We start from the raw sequence: 14,751 nt of genomic DNA, 5'->3' as shown, positions 1-14,751 counted from the left end.
CTGATTGGCCTGCTCCTCCCTCTCCCTGCCAGCTCTTTTCCTGGGTGTTCACCTTTTTCTTTCCAGAGAGGACCTGTCTCATGCCCACTTCCCCTCTTGGCCCTCCATGGCCACTCCCCTGATGGAGCCCAGAGTCTTGGATCTCTTGGGATGCCCAGCAGCCTTGGGAACAACCCCAGACCTCTGCCTTAGGAGGCCCAGCTGACCGCCCAAGACAGCCTGGATTTTCTTGGCCTCACACCTGTGCTTTGTTGAGTGCTCTCTTTTATAACAAGACCTGTGTGAGGTTCTTCTCCCAGAGGCCTCGGTTGAATAAACTAACAGGAAGGCTGGCTCAGCTTTCTAAGTCCTGGGGGGCCCCAGAAGCCCTCCCCACCCCACCCCTCGTAGGTGCATACATGGATCTCACAGGGGTTGTTTGCTGGGGCTCAGCACCCTGAGTGGCAAAGGCAATGGTTTTTCTCCTGCAGCTCTGAGCTAAGGCACCAGCCACATCCTTCAGGGTTCACGCCTCACCCACCACACCAGCCTGGCCTCAGGGAAACACTGTCATCCACAGCTCACTGCTAATTTAATTAATTTTTTTTTAAAAAAAAGGCCTGGAGCAAACCATTGAGCCAGAGCTGGCTTCATAATTGACAGGGCCCAGTGCAAGATAAAAAAGGAGGGTCACTTGTTCAGATTGCATTTGGAATTTCAAGACAGTGACAACAGGTCAAACCAAACAGGGCCCCTCTTTCAAGGACGACCCTATGTGACAGAGCCCCACTGCGTGGCCCTGGGGCAGCCAACCCACTGGCTGGCTGGCAACTGAGGTATGGGGTGAAGGGCTCAGCCAGGCCAATCAGAGATTTTTTCCCTGGAATTTAACAGGAGAGAGAGACCACCCACTGGAAGTGAAGGAAACCAAAGTCATAAAACATCCCAAGGCCTCTGACAGTTTCCCCACACAGGCAGCCAGAATGACCTTTTTAAAAGTGAATCAGGCACACCTTTCCCCGACTTGAACCCACTCGTCCACCCTCACTCCAGACGCCTCCCCGTCACTCAGCTCACACCACTCCAGCACACTGTGTCTTTTTGTTCCCCAAACAGACCCAGCTTGTTCAAGGTACATGAGTCACACATGCTGTTCCCTAGGCCCCAAACGGCCTCCCTCCTCATCTTAACTGTCAGATCGTCAAGTCACCTCCTCAGAGAGGCCCTCCCCGCACCTGGCTGACAGCGGGCCCCTCCTTAGTCCCCACGGGAGCCTGGAGCCGTTTGTGGTCTTCTGTTTTCATTGGCTTGTGTGTGCGCTGACTGTGGGCCTCCCTAGCAGAGTGTGGGTTCTGTGAGCGCCGGGACCTCACTTGTTCAGTTCTCCTCTATGTGTCCAGTGTCTACCACAGTGCCAGGAAAATCACAGGAACATGAACACTTGTGGAATGCATGACTATTTTTATTAAATTATGCACTTTCTCAGTGGTCATTCCCATTACGCAGGAGCTCTTGATGTTGTGTACTTAATTTGTATCTGGCCACAATCGTCGAGCGTGCTCAATTCCAAATGCTTTTCTGTTCATCCTTTTGGGAATTCTGGGTATATCGCTATATCCATGCAAATATTAAGGCTGCCTTCTCCTTTTCTAAAGTTATCCAACTTATTCTATTTCCTGCCTTATCGCTTTGGCGACAGACAGTGAGTTCTTTTAAGAATGAGTGGCTGATGAAAAGCGAGCAGCTCTGGAAGATTTAGGGGGCACAGAGGGACTAAGAGCAGGTGAACAGCCAGGGAGCCAAGGTAGTTATCAAAGTGCGGCGTGAGCTGAATAGGAGAGCCGAGGTCACGGGAAGGAAGGAGCACAGCTGAGAATTACTCAGTCAAAGGATGGGCGACACTTGACAACAGGAGTAGGCAGCAAAAGAGGGAAGATCCCAAAGCTCCAATCTGAATCCAGGCGTCCTAATACACTGGCACCCAGAGAGCTTGATCCCACGGACAAGAAAATATCAAGTGCTCATTTTAAAGTAACTATAAATACTGATCACCTTTTAAGGACCAAAAAATTAGGAAGGATATAACCTGAAAGCAAACAGCCACATGAAAAAGATGAGAAAAAAGTTAATTAGAATTCTCATTTTAGAAACGGTCCTGAGAATGTGAATTGACATGTCTGTGCTCTGACACTTCATCTGGCTACATCCAAAATACCTTATAATAACCACCTCTTTCTCCAGGTTACACAGCACCTTTACATATGTGGTCTTACTTGCTCCTCCTAACAGCAGCCTGCCAGGGGTCATCATAGAAAAGCCAAACATGGATCTGGTGGCCACCATTGCAAAGTACAATCTCCCATTTGACGCCTACATTCCCAACCTGTCACCTTGCAATGTGCACCCCACCAAACCCCTCCTTTGTATTTCCCGACCCCAACAAGCTGTTTGCTGCTTCCAGGTTTTCACACATCCCCGTTCATCCTCAAAACTGCATTCGGGTAGGGAATGGTTCTCACCCCCTTCCTAGTGTGGGGGCGGAAATGTCTGTCCACAGGTAACATGGTGGCCCTCGAGAGGGGGCCGATGCCTGGTGTTCCAAGTGGGGACACACATTCCCAGTGGTCACATGAAAACCACATGCCGCAGGGCACTGGTTTCCCAAGACCAAAGAACACTTCGAAAGTTGTATTGAAGAAAATTGTGTGAAAGTTGTGTGAAGAAAGTTACCAACAAATGTGTATTGATCACCTACTGCATTCCAGACCAGACACTGCCAGCTGTCAGGAACTGGCATATGATAGGGGCTCAACCTCTGCAAAGCCAGACTCATGAAGAGGGCAGAGCTAATGTCCACATTTTCACTAAAATCACTATAAGCAGCTCATGGCCAGGCAGTGTCTATACCTTTGAGGCCTTTTTTTTTTTTTTAAATCAGTCTCTTTCTCTCTGTGTGTGTGTGTGTGTGTGTGTGTGTGTGTGTGTGTGTGTGTGTGTGTCTGTGTCTCTCTCTCTCTCTCTCTCTCTCTCTACCTGGTCTTGGGCATTTCAAGGATAAGGAGCCAGTTTGCAGAAGAGGGAGCCGTTGTGTCTGAATTTTAAGTAAACTGACAGATTTGAAACTGCTGTGGTGGAAGTGGGGCCATTGAGTGGCCAGACGTTTGACAACTATGCCTTTGCTATTAGGAACAGCATTCTCTGAATTTCATCCTCTCCTCTTTGATGTGAAGAATGAAAAGCTGAACAGTTCCGCAAGAGAATTTGGAACTGTGCTAGAGAGTCAGACAATAAAGGGTAATGCTTTCTTTTTATCACTGAATTCATCCAAATTGTTTTTACAAATACATGAGTCTTTTTAAATATATTTCTCCTTTTCTGTTAAAGTTCATTGAAAAACAGAAACTCAAACATAATTCCATGTATAGTGGGTAAAAACTGTGGTTTGCAAAGTCAGGCCAAAAGTTTGCGTGTGTCAGCCCGTACCTTGAGGCCCATTATCACTTGACTTCCATACTCCAGACACATCAAGCACTCCAACTCTGACAGCGCTGGGCATTGCATTCAGTCATGGTTTCCATTTTTATAAGTGAAGAAACTAAGGCTCAGAAGGTCAGGTAGCTTGCCCAGGTGTGCGCAGTAGCAGGTGGCGAAGATCCATCTGACATGAAAACCTTGCCCTTCAACTGTGCCCCACAGGGCAGGGTGGGATGAGAGGCTCAGCTCCGAGCAACTCCTCTGTCCATCTCTACAGCCTCCATGTACTCGGAGATCCAGAGGGAGCGGGCAGACATCGGGGGACTGATGGCCCGGCCGGAATACAGAGAGTGGAACCCAGAGCTCATCAAGCCCAAGAAGCTGCTGAACCCCGTGAAGGCCTCTCGGAGCCACCAGGAGCTGCACCGGGAGCTGCTCATGAATCACAGAAGGTGGGGATGAGGCCCTATGGCCCCGGAGAGGCAAGCACCTGGTCCTGTGGGACTTAGGGAGATGCCCCTGGAGGAAAGTAGGGCTGGCTCTCATCCTGGGGCTTCTGGAGACTGAGGAGAGCTGGGTGTGCCCTACATGATCACCAGCAAAACCTGCAACGGCCCCATCCCCAGCGGGCCCTTGGGAACCAGAGGGACCCAAAAAGCCCTGTTCTCTTGCCCAGCCACCCGTTTCACGCCCACACTCCAGATACATTTACTGAGTACATACTATGTGTTGGGCGCTGAGTCTAGACCTGGGGGTGCAAGAATGAATGGGACCCAGTTCCTGTCCTAACAGACGGGGACAGGTGCACAGCCAGGCATTAGGATGGGTACATTGGCCTGAGACCCCAGAGGAGGAACCCGAGAGGGGTCTAAAATGACTTCACAGGAGCGGTGCTGCTTCAGCTATGACCTGAAGGGGGATTGGAGTCAGCCAGGCCAAGAGGTAGGTGTTGTGTGGCAGAGGGAACTGCATATGCAAATGAGCAGGAAACAGGAACTGCTCACTGTGCCTCGGGCATTGATTGTGCGGTACCGGCCAGGGCAGAGGATGGACTGAGGAAGGGTCTACAGCGGGGGCACAGGTCTGATCGCGCTTCAGAAGGGCCCTCCTGGTGAGGTGTAGGGATGGGGGAGCTCACAGTACCGAAGCGGGCAGGAATATTGCCGAGGCCCAGGATGGTGGCTGGCTCTTCCGGGGCAGTCTGTGGTGAGCATTGACAGAGACAGGCCAGAGGGGCATCTGGGAGGTGGCAGGGCTGGGATGGGGCAATTGATGGGACGTGACTTGGAGGAGAGGAAGGCTGAGCCCCTCACCTCCGGAGGACCGGGAAATACTCCGGCTCACCAGTAACAGCCTGAACCCAGCAGTGCTTTCAGAGCTCCCTCTGCTGGCTGTCTCTGGTATTAGAGCCGGTTGTGATTGCCATTCCTGTTTTCAGCTGCGACCGACATCCTCGCAGTTACTTTGTACACTGAGGGGCTTTTGTTTTTGTTTTCAATTAGTATTATAATATAAGCATTCTCTCTGAATAGCTTTTAGGCTCATCCCTTTAATATCAAAAAACATCACCACAATCAAAAATAAAAGTTTAAAGATAAACCAGAGAAAGTATTTGCATATACAGAAAAAAAAATGAATATATTCAGATCTCTTAAAACCCACAAAGAAAGACGAATCAAAAGTAATACGGTACAGTGAGACGTGGTGGCTCACACCTGTGATCCCCACACTTTGGGAGGCCGAGGCAGGAGGATCACTTGATCCCAGGAGTTCAAGGCTGCAGTGAGCTATGATTGTGCCACTGCACTCCAGTCTGGGCAACAGAGCGAGTGCTTGTCTGTAAAAATAATAATAATAATACAGTTTATTCACAAAAGAAGAAATGCAAATGGCTGGTAAACATATCAAATGTTGTCCCATGTGACTAATAAAGAAACAAATGAAAACCAGGTATTATTCCATGCCTACCAGATTCTCGAATATAAAAAGATTGGCTGGTGACGGTGGGGAGAAACAGATGCTCCCGTCCACCGTTCACAGGAGGATACACTGGATAACGTTTCTCAGGCACAGGGAGATCTGTGTACCTAAAATCTTTTAAAGGAGCCTGGCCCAGCAATTCTACCTTTAGAAACATATCCTGAGAAAAATAACCAGAAATAACATAAAACCTGGTCCCTGCAGTCAGACAGGCCAGGGTTCAAATCCTCATTTGGCCCATCTGTAGCTGTGACTTGGACTGGTATCTTCAGCTCTAGAGGTCTCAGTTTTCGTCTCTGTAAAATGGGACAGTAATGGGTCCACCTCCAAGGCTACAGGGAGGATTGCACAAGGTAATAGTGGAGGGTGGTGTCACGGCAGGATGAAGCCCTGAGGCTGGGGGAGGCAGGAAGGTGATGGTCTCCTGACGGCTCCTCCCTCCCCACTCCAGGGGCCTCGGCGTGGACAGCAAGCCAGAGCTGCAGCGCGTCCTGGAGCACCGACGGCGGAACCAGCTCCTCAAGAAGAAGAAGGAGGAGCTGGAGGCCAAGCGACTGCAGTGTCCCCTTGAGCAGGAGTTGCTGAGACGGCAGCAGAGGCTGAACCAGGTGGGTGACGGGCACCCAGCAGCGGACCACGCATCCTCCAGGGCGATCCCCTGGCCCAGGGAGGAGCTCTGCTGTGGCCACAGCCAGTGAGAGGGAAGAGGGTCAGCAGACAGAGCACTGGACTATGAGTCCACCCCCGGCCTGAGTCCTCCCTCTGCCATTTGCTTTGCTCGGCCCTTAGGGCAAGTGGCTTCCCCTCTCTGAACCTCAGCTTCCTCAGTGGCCCAGTGTCCTGCATGCTGATTCTGATTTCATTCTCATAACTGTCTGGTGAGCCAGGTGTCATTCCCACTTTAGAGATGGGGAACCTGAGGCCCAGAGGAGGTGAGTGATAGAACCCGACTTCACAAGGAGAACGCAGTCTGATGCTCTGTGCCCCAGCTACCAGGCTGGCAGCAAAGCCCATCCCCAGGCTGGTTCTGTTCCCCCACTGTGTGGGCCCTCGGTCCCAACTCCGTGGGTTTTCAGAGTAGGAATCCCCGTAGCCCCACCCACCTCACTCCTCTGCTTCTCCCTCCTTCAGCTGGAAAAACCACCGGAGAAGGAAGAAGATCACGCCCCGGAGTTTATTAAAGTCAGGGAGAACCTGCGGAGAATCGCCACGCTGACCAGCGAAGAGAGGGCGCTGTAGGGCCGGCTGCTAGGGCTCGGGCCACCACGCACCCCAGCCTGGACACCCTCCTCCAGCCCTTCTGCACCTGGCAGCCCTGGGCCCCAGGCCTTGGGACGTCTGTGATGTTTCCACCTGCTTCTGTAGAAATGTGTCGCCCCAGAGGACCTGGCTTTCCCTGGGAGGCCGGGGGCCCTAAGCTCCCAGGCTTTTCCTTCCAAGCACCCAAGCCCTCCTGCTCCAAGAGGGAAACCTGCGCCCCTCCCTGCAGGGGATTCGGAGCCCTACACGGGAGGCTTTTCTGGCAGAATTGAGGAGGAAGAGGCAGCCCTCTGGCTTGGCAAGACTTCTCTTCTGCCCAGGCCTTCCCACCGGGAATCTCTGAGGCTCCCTGGGGCCCCGCTTCTCCGTGCACCCCAGCTCCTAGGTCTCAGAGAACTCCCCCACCTGTAGTTTTACCTGCAGCCAGCAGAGCTTAGCTTCAAGGCACCCCAAAGCCACTGAGGGGAGGAAGGGCAGGGCAGACGGCAGGTGGCCTTGTTGCAGGCATCCCGGCCACGTGGGAGGGGGCGAACACAGACGGCTGTTTAGGGTCTTCCCTCACCCATACATTCATCATCCCCTCCGCACAGTGCCCAGTCCAGCCCTTCTAACCACACCCAGCCAGGGTGGCCGCCTTCCTGCACCTAGAGGTCTGCTTCACAAATTTGATAGTGCACAAAATCACTGGGGGTCTTCTTAAAATACAGCTTCTAATTCAGTAGATCTGGGGTGAGGGCTGAGATCCTGCATTTCTAACAAGCTCCCAGGTGAGGTGGAGGCTGCTGGTGTGAGGACCCTGCTGTGAGCAGCAAGGCCAGAGTGCCCAGGGCTGGTGTATATTAGAAATATCGGCCAGGCATGGTGGCTCATGCCTGTAATCCCAGCACTTTGGGAGGCCGAGGTGGGCAGATCACCTGAGGTCAGGAGTTTGAGACCAGCCTGGCCAAGATGGTGAAACCTCATCTCTAATAAAAATGCAGAAATTAGCTGGGTGTGGTGGTGGGCGCCTGTAATCCCAGCTACTCTGGAGGCTGACGCAGGAGAATCGCTTGAACCTGGGAGATGGAGGTTGCCGTGAGCCGAGAGTGTGCCACTGCACTCCAGCCTGAACGACAGAGGGAGACTCTGTCTCAAAATCATAAAAAATACAAATAAATAAACATCACCCCTGAAGCCATCGCTGCCCCACACCTCCCGTGGACTGATGCCCCAGGAATTCCCACCTCTCAAACACACCTGGCCCCACCTCACCTCTGTAACCCAGGGATTCTTCATTATCCACCCCACCCAGACTCCCACCCCAGGGATTCCCCATGAAGACTTTGGCCTAGCAAATTGTGTTGGTTATGCAAGTGTTGTTTTAATCAGAGATGTACGTGATTGCCAATCTGCATTTCTTACCAGTGTGACCACACTGTTATGATGCAATTCTAGCCAAAAAAAAAAAAAAAAAAAAAGAAAAAGATTTTTTTAAAACATTTTCCTACAGTCTTATGGAAAGCAAATATACAATAATTTCCAATAGGCTTCTGGAATAGAAACAGTGGTTTAAAGACCGCACTGCTACCTTTATGGGCTGGCCCCTTTGAGTCTCCCAACCCCTACCTGAGCCAACTCCAATGGAATCATCCATTTTTCTTCTTCAGAAGGCCTTTCCTGTGGATACCCACATATTTTAACCTTTTGCTGTTATCCCATTTTTGAAGATTTAGGGAATGAGCCAGGCCTGTTTCTTTTCCCCTGAAATCCCTGCCTCTGGCTTCGTAAACCCCTCATCTGAGGTGACAGAGCAGTGCTGGGAGAGCATCTCCTTTCACTCCCCAAAAACTGCCACAAAGAGCAGCCACAGGCATGCGCTTCGATTCCTGGAGGCAAACGTGGGACTGTCAGGAGGAAAGGGATTGTCCTGGTCTTACCCATAGCTGGGCGATTTGAAGGGGACCAAAGTCAGGCTTTTCCCGTGTGTGCTGCCAGCACAGGGCTGTACACGCAGAGATTCCGCCTGTATGTGTGTACCAGTCAAGCTCCGAGAGGCTCCTGAACGTGACTGGCGTGCTGAGAATGTGGTTACGCTGTTTAACGCCTGCCAGGTGAGGGTTACGCTGAAAATGCACAATCCCTAAAATGAAGATCACCACTTCCCCAAAGAAGCAGCTTCCGGGTCCATGTGTTGTTCAGACATGTGAAAAGAAGCAAGACAGAGGTTCCCAGATGGACGAGGGCTCTCCAAGGGAATGCCTGGGGCTTCACCCAGTGGTCTCCAGAAGTGCTCCTTGGAGGCAACAAATCATTCCATGAAGCCCCAGAAGTAGATGGGACCTCAAGCGACACGCCCTCCAGGGCAGCCGTGCAGACACCCTCGATTCCCAACTCCATCTCTCCAGCCGCTCCAGCTGTGGAGGCTGTAAATCCAGATTCTCACTGTTCCAGTCTCCATTGCAGCTTAGGATGACTGTGATCAGCTATGGTCAATGAAATGGAAGAGGAAGGGTCTTCTGGGAAAGCTTATGCTTTTCTAATAAAAGACATAGGCATGGCTAATACCTCCCTGGCCCTCTTCTTCCTGCCTTGATTGAGGGTGTAATGCCTGGAGCCACAGCAGCCACCTTGCTACCATGAGAAAAACGCCAAGAGAATCACAGTCATTGACCCTATCACTATTTTACCAAGCCAATGCCAGCAGCCATCCTTCTCATCTTGTAAATAAAATAAATCCCTCTTTGTTTAAACCATTGTCGGTCAGTCTCTGTTACTTGCAACCAAAATTATCCCTAACTGACACAGAAGGCCAGTCCCTGCCTGTCCAAAATTACCTGCAGGCTGGGCTAAAACTCCAGATTCAACTTTCCTATCAGAAGCCTATTGGATCAGGATCCCCAATTGCAGTGCATGGGATCTGTTTTTCTCCACCTTCCCCATAGAGCCTGCCTGGCCTGAGTCTGAAAACTGGTACTCGAACATCACTAATGCACACATCATTCAACAAATATTTGTCGAGTGCCTGCTCTGTGCCAGGAAGAATGCCACGGGCTGGGGCACAGTGGAGAACAAAGATGCAGGGCCTACCCCTCATCCTGATGACTGCAGTGGCCTCTCCCAGCTGGTCTCCCCTACTGGCCTTGTCCCTACAGCCTGATCTCAACAGAGGAGCCAAAATCATCCTGTTCCAGACTAAGGCAGAACTTGACTCTGCATGGAGCCCTCCCTGGCTCCCAGTGGAGTCTCCTGCCTTCCAGGTGGGCCTGCGAGTCCAGTTCCCTCTTAGCCTCTGACCTCCTTCCTGCGCTCTCCCCCTCGCTCACACAGCCCCAGTCAGCCTGGCCTCCTGCCCTCTCCAGGCACGCCCCATCTCCATGCCTTCCCACCTGCTCTTCCCCAGCCGGGAGTATCCTTCCCTCCAAGAACCGCCCGGCCCACCCTCTCACTTTCTTCAGGACTTTCATCATGCTCCTTCTAAATGAGGTCCCTTTTAGCCACCCCATCTAAAATCTCAACTTCTCCAGCCTTCCTCTGTCTGTCTTGCCTTCTTTTTCCTCCTTAGCATTTATCACCATTGAACATAACCTATATTTTACTAATTTGTCTCATGTGTCCCTCCTAATGATAATGTCAGCTCCATGAGGGCGGAGATTCTTGTTTCTCTCGTTTACTGCTGAATCCCTAGTGCACAGGGCCCAGAGAACGTGCTCACAAAGTATTTGTTGAATGAATGAATGAGAAGCCCCTTCTCCCTCTGCAATATACCTAGCCTCTTCCCAGGCCCAGCCCATAACAACCAGAAAAGGCCCCACCTGCCTCCTTCCTCCACAGTCTCCACCCTGACCTACAGGTGTTTATTTGGTTGGAAACCCTCCTCTACCCTCTTGGGCGTTCATCAATACACCTGGGCCTGGCCTCACTGGCATGGTGCCAGGAGGACCCACATCAGAGCTGCGTGGCTCCTGTACACCACAGGGGTGTCTAGACAGTCAGCTCTTCCCCGAAGGCTGATGATGAAGCCGTCACCCAAGCCTGGAGACCGTGGAGAAGCAAAAGGCTGCTGCAGTAGCTTTGACCACAGACCCTCCCCTGAACAGAGAGCCAGGACAACAGCCCCTGTTCTTGCCAGCGCCATGCTCTCTCACACACACCAGACCACGGGTCCTGGTTTGGGTTTGCAGAATGCCCCTGTCAATGGCAAACCAGCACTAAACACAAAACCCAGGATAGAGGGCTGACCTTAGGCCGTGAAGGGACACTCCATCCCTGATCCTGTAGCCTGTGTGTCACCGGAGTCCTCAGAGTGCAGAAGCTTTGGCAGGCAGCCTTACCACACCTGAGGTTACACTGACTCCAAATCCTATGAGGGAGGGACTCTGATTCTGCTCACCTTTTTCCAGTGCCCCGAAAATAGTTAGGTGTCCCAGAAAGCTGTGAATGGATGTGAGTAATGATCACGGCATTTATAGAGGGCCAGCAATGTCAGCACCCAGGACAACCAGGTGTCTTCCTCCGACTCTGCAGATGAAGACACCTGGGCTCAGGTAAGTGAAGGGCCTTGCTGGAAGACATTAGGCAATGCCCCAGGAGAGATGCGATTTGCACCGAGAGCGACCTGCCTGCAGAGTCTTCATTCTTTCCACTGCAGCCAGGCCTTGCTCCTGGAAAGTGCTCCTGGGAGGACCCTACACCAGCCTGACCACGCACCATGGGATCCAGAGACCTGCTTTATCTTCCATTTGTCTGTCTGAGCTTGAAATATTTAGCTTCTGCCTATAAAAACAGACTCAGGTCAATGCAGACCTACCCGCATTCTGGGGTGAGGAATGTCCACTTGCTTCTATGACCACATCTCCAGATGCCCCAGATGCCTCCACCCACACATTCAGCCAGTCTCTGGGGCCAATGAATAGGTCAGGATTGGCCAGACGTGGTGGCTCACACCTGTAATCCCAGTATTTTGGGAGGCCGAGGTGGGCGGATCATTGAGGCCAGGAGTTCAAGACCAGCCCGGCCAACATGGAGAAACCCTGTCTTTACTAAAATCACAAAAATTAGTTGGGCGTGGTGGCACATACCTGTAGTCCCAGCTACTCGGTGGCTGAGACAGGACAATTACTTGACCCTGGGAGGTAGAGTTTGCAGAAAGCACATTACTGCATTCCAGCCTGTGACAGAGTGAGATTCCTCAAAAAAGGAAGAGGTCAGGCCCTACCACTGTGGTGGGATTCCTTGCATTCCTTGCAGGCCTGGACCTATCACTGAGAAGTAACTTAACGATGCGATTTTTCAGTGCCCCAAAGACCCACCAACAAGCAACCACCTCACCCCTGCTAGATTCTTGCCTTACAGTGCCCCCTCCTGCTGGACTCACAAGAACAGAACTAATTGCCTTAATCTCCTCCTGTCTGTATGTCCTGGTCAGCTCAGGCTGCCTTAACAGAATCCCATACACTAGGTGGCTTAAACAACAGAAACCTATTTTCTTTTTTCTTTTTTGAAGTCTCGCTCTATTGCCCAGGCTGGAGTGCAGTAGCAAGATCTCAGCTCACCACAACCTCCGCTTCCCAGGTTCAAGTCATTCTCCTCCCTCAGTCTCCCAAGTAGCTAGGATTACAGGCGCCCGTCACCATGCCCAGCTCATTTTTGTATTTTGAGTAGAGACAGGGCTTCTCCATGTTGCCCAGGTTGGTGTCAAACTCCTGACCTCAGGTGATCCACCTGCTTGGGCCTCCCCAGGTGCTAGGATTACAGGCGTGAGCCACCGCGCCCGGCTAGAAATGTATTTTCTCACAGTTCTGGAGGCTTAGAAGTCTAAGATCAAGGTGCCCTCATGGTTGGCTTCTGATGACAGCTGTCTTTCTGGCTTGCAGATGGTCACCTTCTCACTGCGTCCTCACACTGGGGGAGAGGCAGAAGAGACAGCAAGCTCTCTTGTGTCTGTCTTATAAGGACACTAATCCCATCATAAAGACCCCATCCTCATGACCTCATCTGACCCTGATTACCTCCAAAGGCCCCATCTCCAAATACCATGCCATTGGGGATGAGGGTTCAACATATGAATTAGGGGAAACAAATCTTCAGTCCACAGCAAAGGGACTTTTTGAGTTGATTTTTTGGCTGGCACTCATCCAGAGAGGAGGCCATGGGGCTGGGCTTGTTTTCCAAAGCTAACCCTTTCATTAAATGTACTCATCTACTTCCTAGAAAGGACCTTATAGAGAGATGGGCAGGACTACCCAATGAGGAACCCCAGTAGTGTTCCCAGGTTGCCTGGCAACAGCTACGTGAGCCAGGGCTCCCTCCTCGAAGGAAGGGCTTCCATGGGATCAGGGCACCTAAGCTCAACCTTATTGTCCAACCGAAAATGCTCACTCCTCTCCTGCAAAGCCAGCCTCAGGCATGCCCCGTAGAGGGAGATAGCTGTGGGGGCACAGGCCTGGCATATCCAGGGACGCTGAAAGGACTCCCCCCGCCACAAACACCTGCCAGCCCTCTGCCTCCAAGTGAGTTGCTTGTGTTAGTCTCAATCACTAAACCACAGCCTGGGGCAACTGTAAATTATGAGTGTTGGTTCAGGGTTCTTGACTTTTTTTTTTTTAAACAAGTTCTCACTTTGTTGCCCAGGCTGGAGAGCAGTGGAATGATCATGGCTTACTGTAACCTCCAACTCCTGGGCTCAAGCAATCCACTGCCTCAGCCTCCCAAGTAGCTGGAACTACAGGTGCACACCACCACCCCCAGCTAATTTTTTTTCTTTTTTTTTTTTTTTTTTTTTTTTTGTGGAGACAGGAGAGACATGTGATGTTGCCCAGGCTGGTCTCGAACTCCTAGGCTCAAGCGATCCTCCCACCTCAGCCTCCCAAAGTGCTAGGATTACAGGCATGAGCCACTGTGCCAGCCCGGTGTTCCTGACTGAAGGGTGACCACAGAGTGAAAGATGGGCTCTGTAATGGGGAGATGGGAAAGAGAAAATTATTCCAGGACACCAATTTGGTGTTTTTTTTGTTTTTTTTTGAGACAGAGTCTCACTCTGTTGCCCAGTCTGGAATGCAGCTGCAACCTCCACCTCCCAAGGTCAAGCAATTCTCATGCCTCAGCCTGCTGAGTAGCTGGGATTACAGGCATGTGCCACCATGCCCAGCTAATTTTTGTATTTTTAGAACAGACAGGGTTTCACCTTTTGGCCAGGCTGGTCTTGAAGTCGTGACCTTAAGTGATCCGCCCACCTTGGCCTCCCAAAGTGCTGGGGTCACAGGTGAAAGCCACCTCGCCTCGCCCACAACCCCAATTTGAAGAGAGTTAGTATGACTGAGTATAACAAAGAAGGCCTGAGCTTCCCAGAAGGCAAGGCAGAAAAGGAAATCCAATCTTTATCTAGAAACATAGAAAGAGTCATAGAAAGCAGAACAATTCAGTGATTTTCAAATTTGCTTCATGGGGGAAGTGAGGGGTGACACCAAGCCATTTATAATCTCCTTGCCCTCATCACCACTTTCTCAACTTTAATTAGAGCAGCTCGACGTTTATCTGTTTTTAGATAAACGTATTTCCATTTAAACACAGATCCCATGGCCAAAAAATACAAAACCCGGAAAAATTCCAAAACCTGGCTTCAAATCCCATCTCCACCACCTACTAGCTATAATTTTAGGAAAAACCGTCCTTCGGTTTCCTAAACTGTAAAATAGGTGTCAAAGCACTTACTCTACAGGGCTTTCCGAATTAAATGAGACTTTGTTTGTAAAGCAATGAGCACTCGGCCTGGAATATAGTAAGAACTCAACCTACAGTGGCTGTCAAAGATATGTTCCCCCAAAGCATCCTCTTGGACATCGAATTATTTTTCAGTTGAAGGCAATTAAGAAGCAGCAAACACAGGAAAAGCTCTCTCCACCCTCCCCCTTATCTGCCTAAAGACAGGATATAAATTCACCTTTACTGGAGACAACTCTAGACTCTTTTTTTTTTTAATTGAGATGGAGTCTCACTCTGTCACCCAGCCTAGAGTGCAGTGGCGCGATCTCGGCTCACTGCAACCTCCACCTCCTGGGTTCAAGCCATTCTCCTGCCTCA

General features: G+C 51.1%; 1 protein-coding gene across 3 annotated transcripts in view; it reads left to right on the top strand.

Annotated features, from left to right (window-relative positions):
- FAM107A (family with sequence similarity 107 member A) overlaps positions 1 to 6,907 on the top strand; it is a 50,188-nt gene extending 43,281 nt beyond the window's left edge. For all 3 annotated transcript variants that reach the window (XM_032290311.1, XM_032290309.1, XM_032290312.1), the window contains 3 exons: positions 3,731 to 3,905; positions 5,885 to 6,041; positions 6,565 to 6,907. In XM_032290311.1, the coding sequence (XP_032146202.1) occupies positions 3,731 to 3,905; positions 5,885 to 6,041; positions 6,565 to 6,672 (440 nt within the window). In that variant the 3' untranslated portion in view covers positions 6,673 to 6,907. The remainder of the gene's footprint in view (positions 1 to 3,730; positions 3,906 to 5,884; positions 6,042 to 6,564) is intronic.
- The last annotated feature ends 7,844 nt before the right edge of the window (positions 6,908 to 14,751 follow it).

The sequence above is a fragment of the Sapajus apella genome, unplaced genomic scaffold (genome assembly GCF_009761245.1).
Source record: "Sapajus apella isolate SASKATOON/1434 unplaced genomic scaffold, GSC_monkey_1.0 scaffold23, whole genome shotgun sequence".
NCBI classification, from domain to species: domain Eukaryota; kingdom Metazoa; phylum Chordata; class Mammalia; order Primates; family Cebidae; genus Sapajus; species Sapajus apella.
Note: the sequence above shows the minus strand (reverse complement) of the source record. Positions and strands in the feature narration are given on the sequence as shown.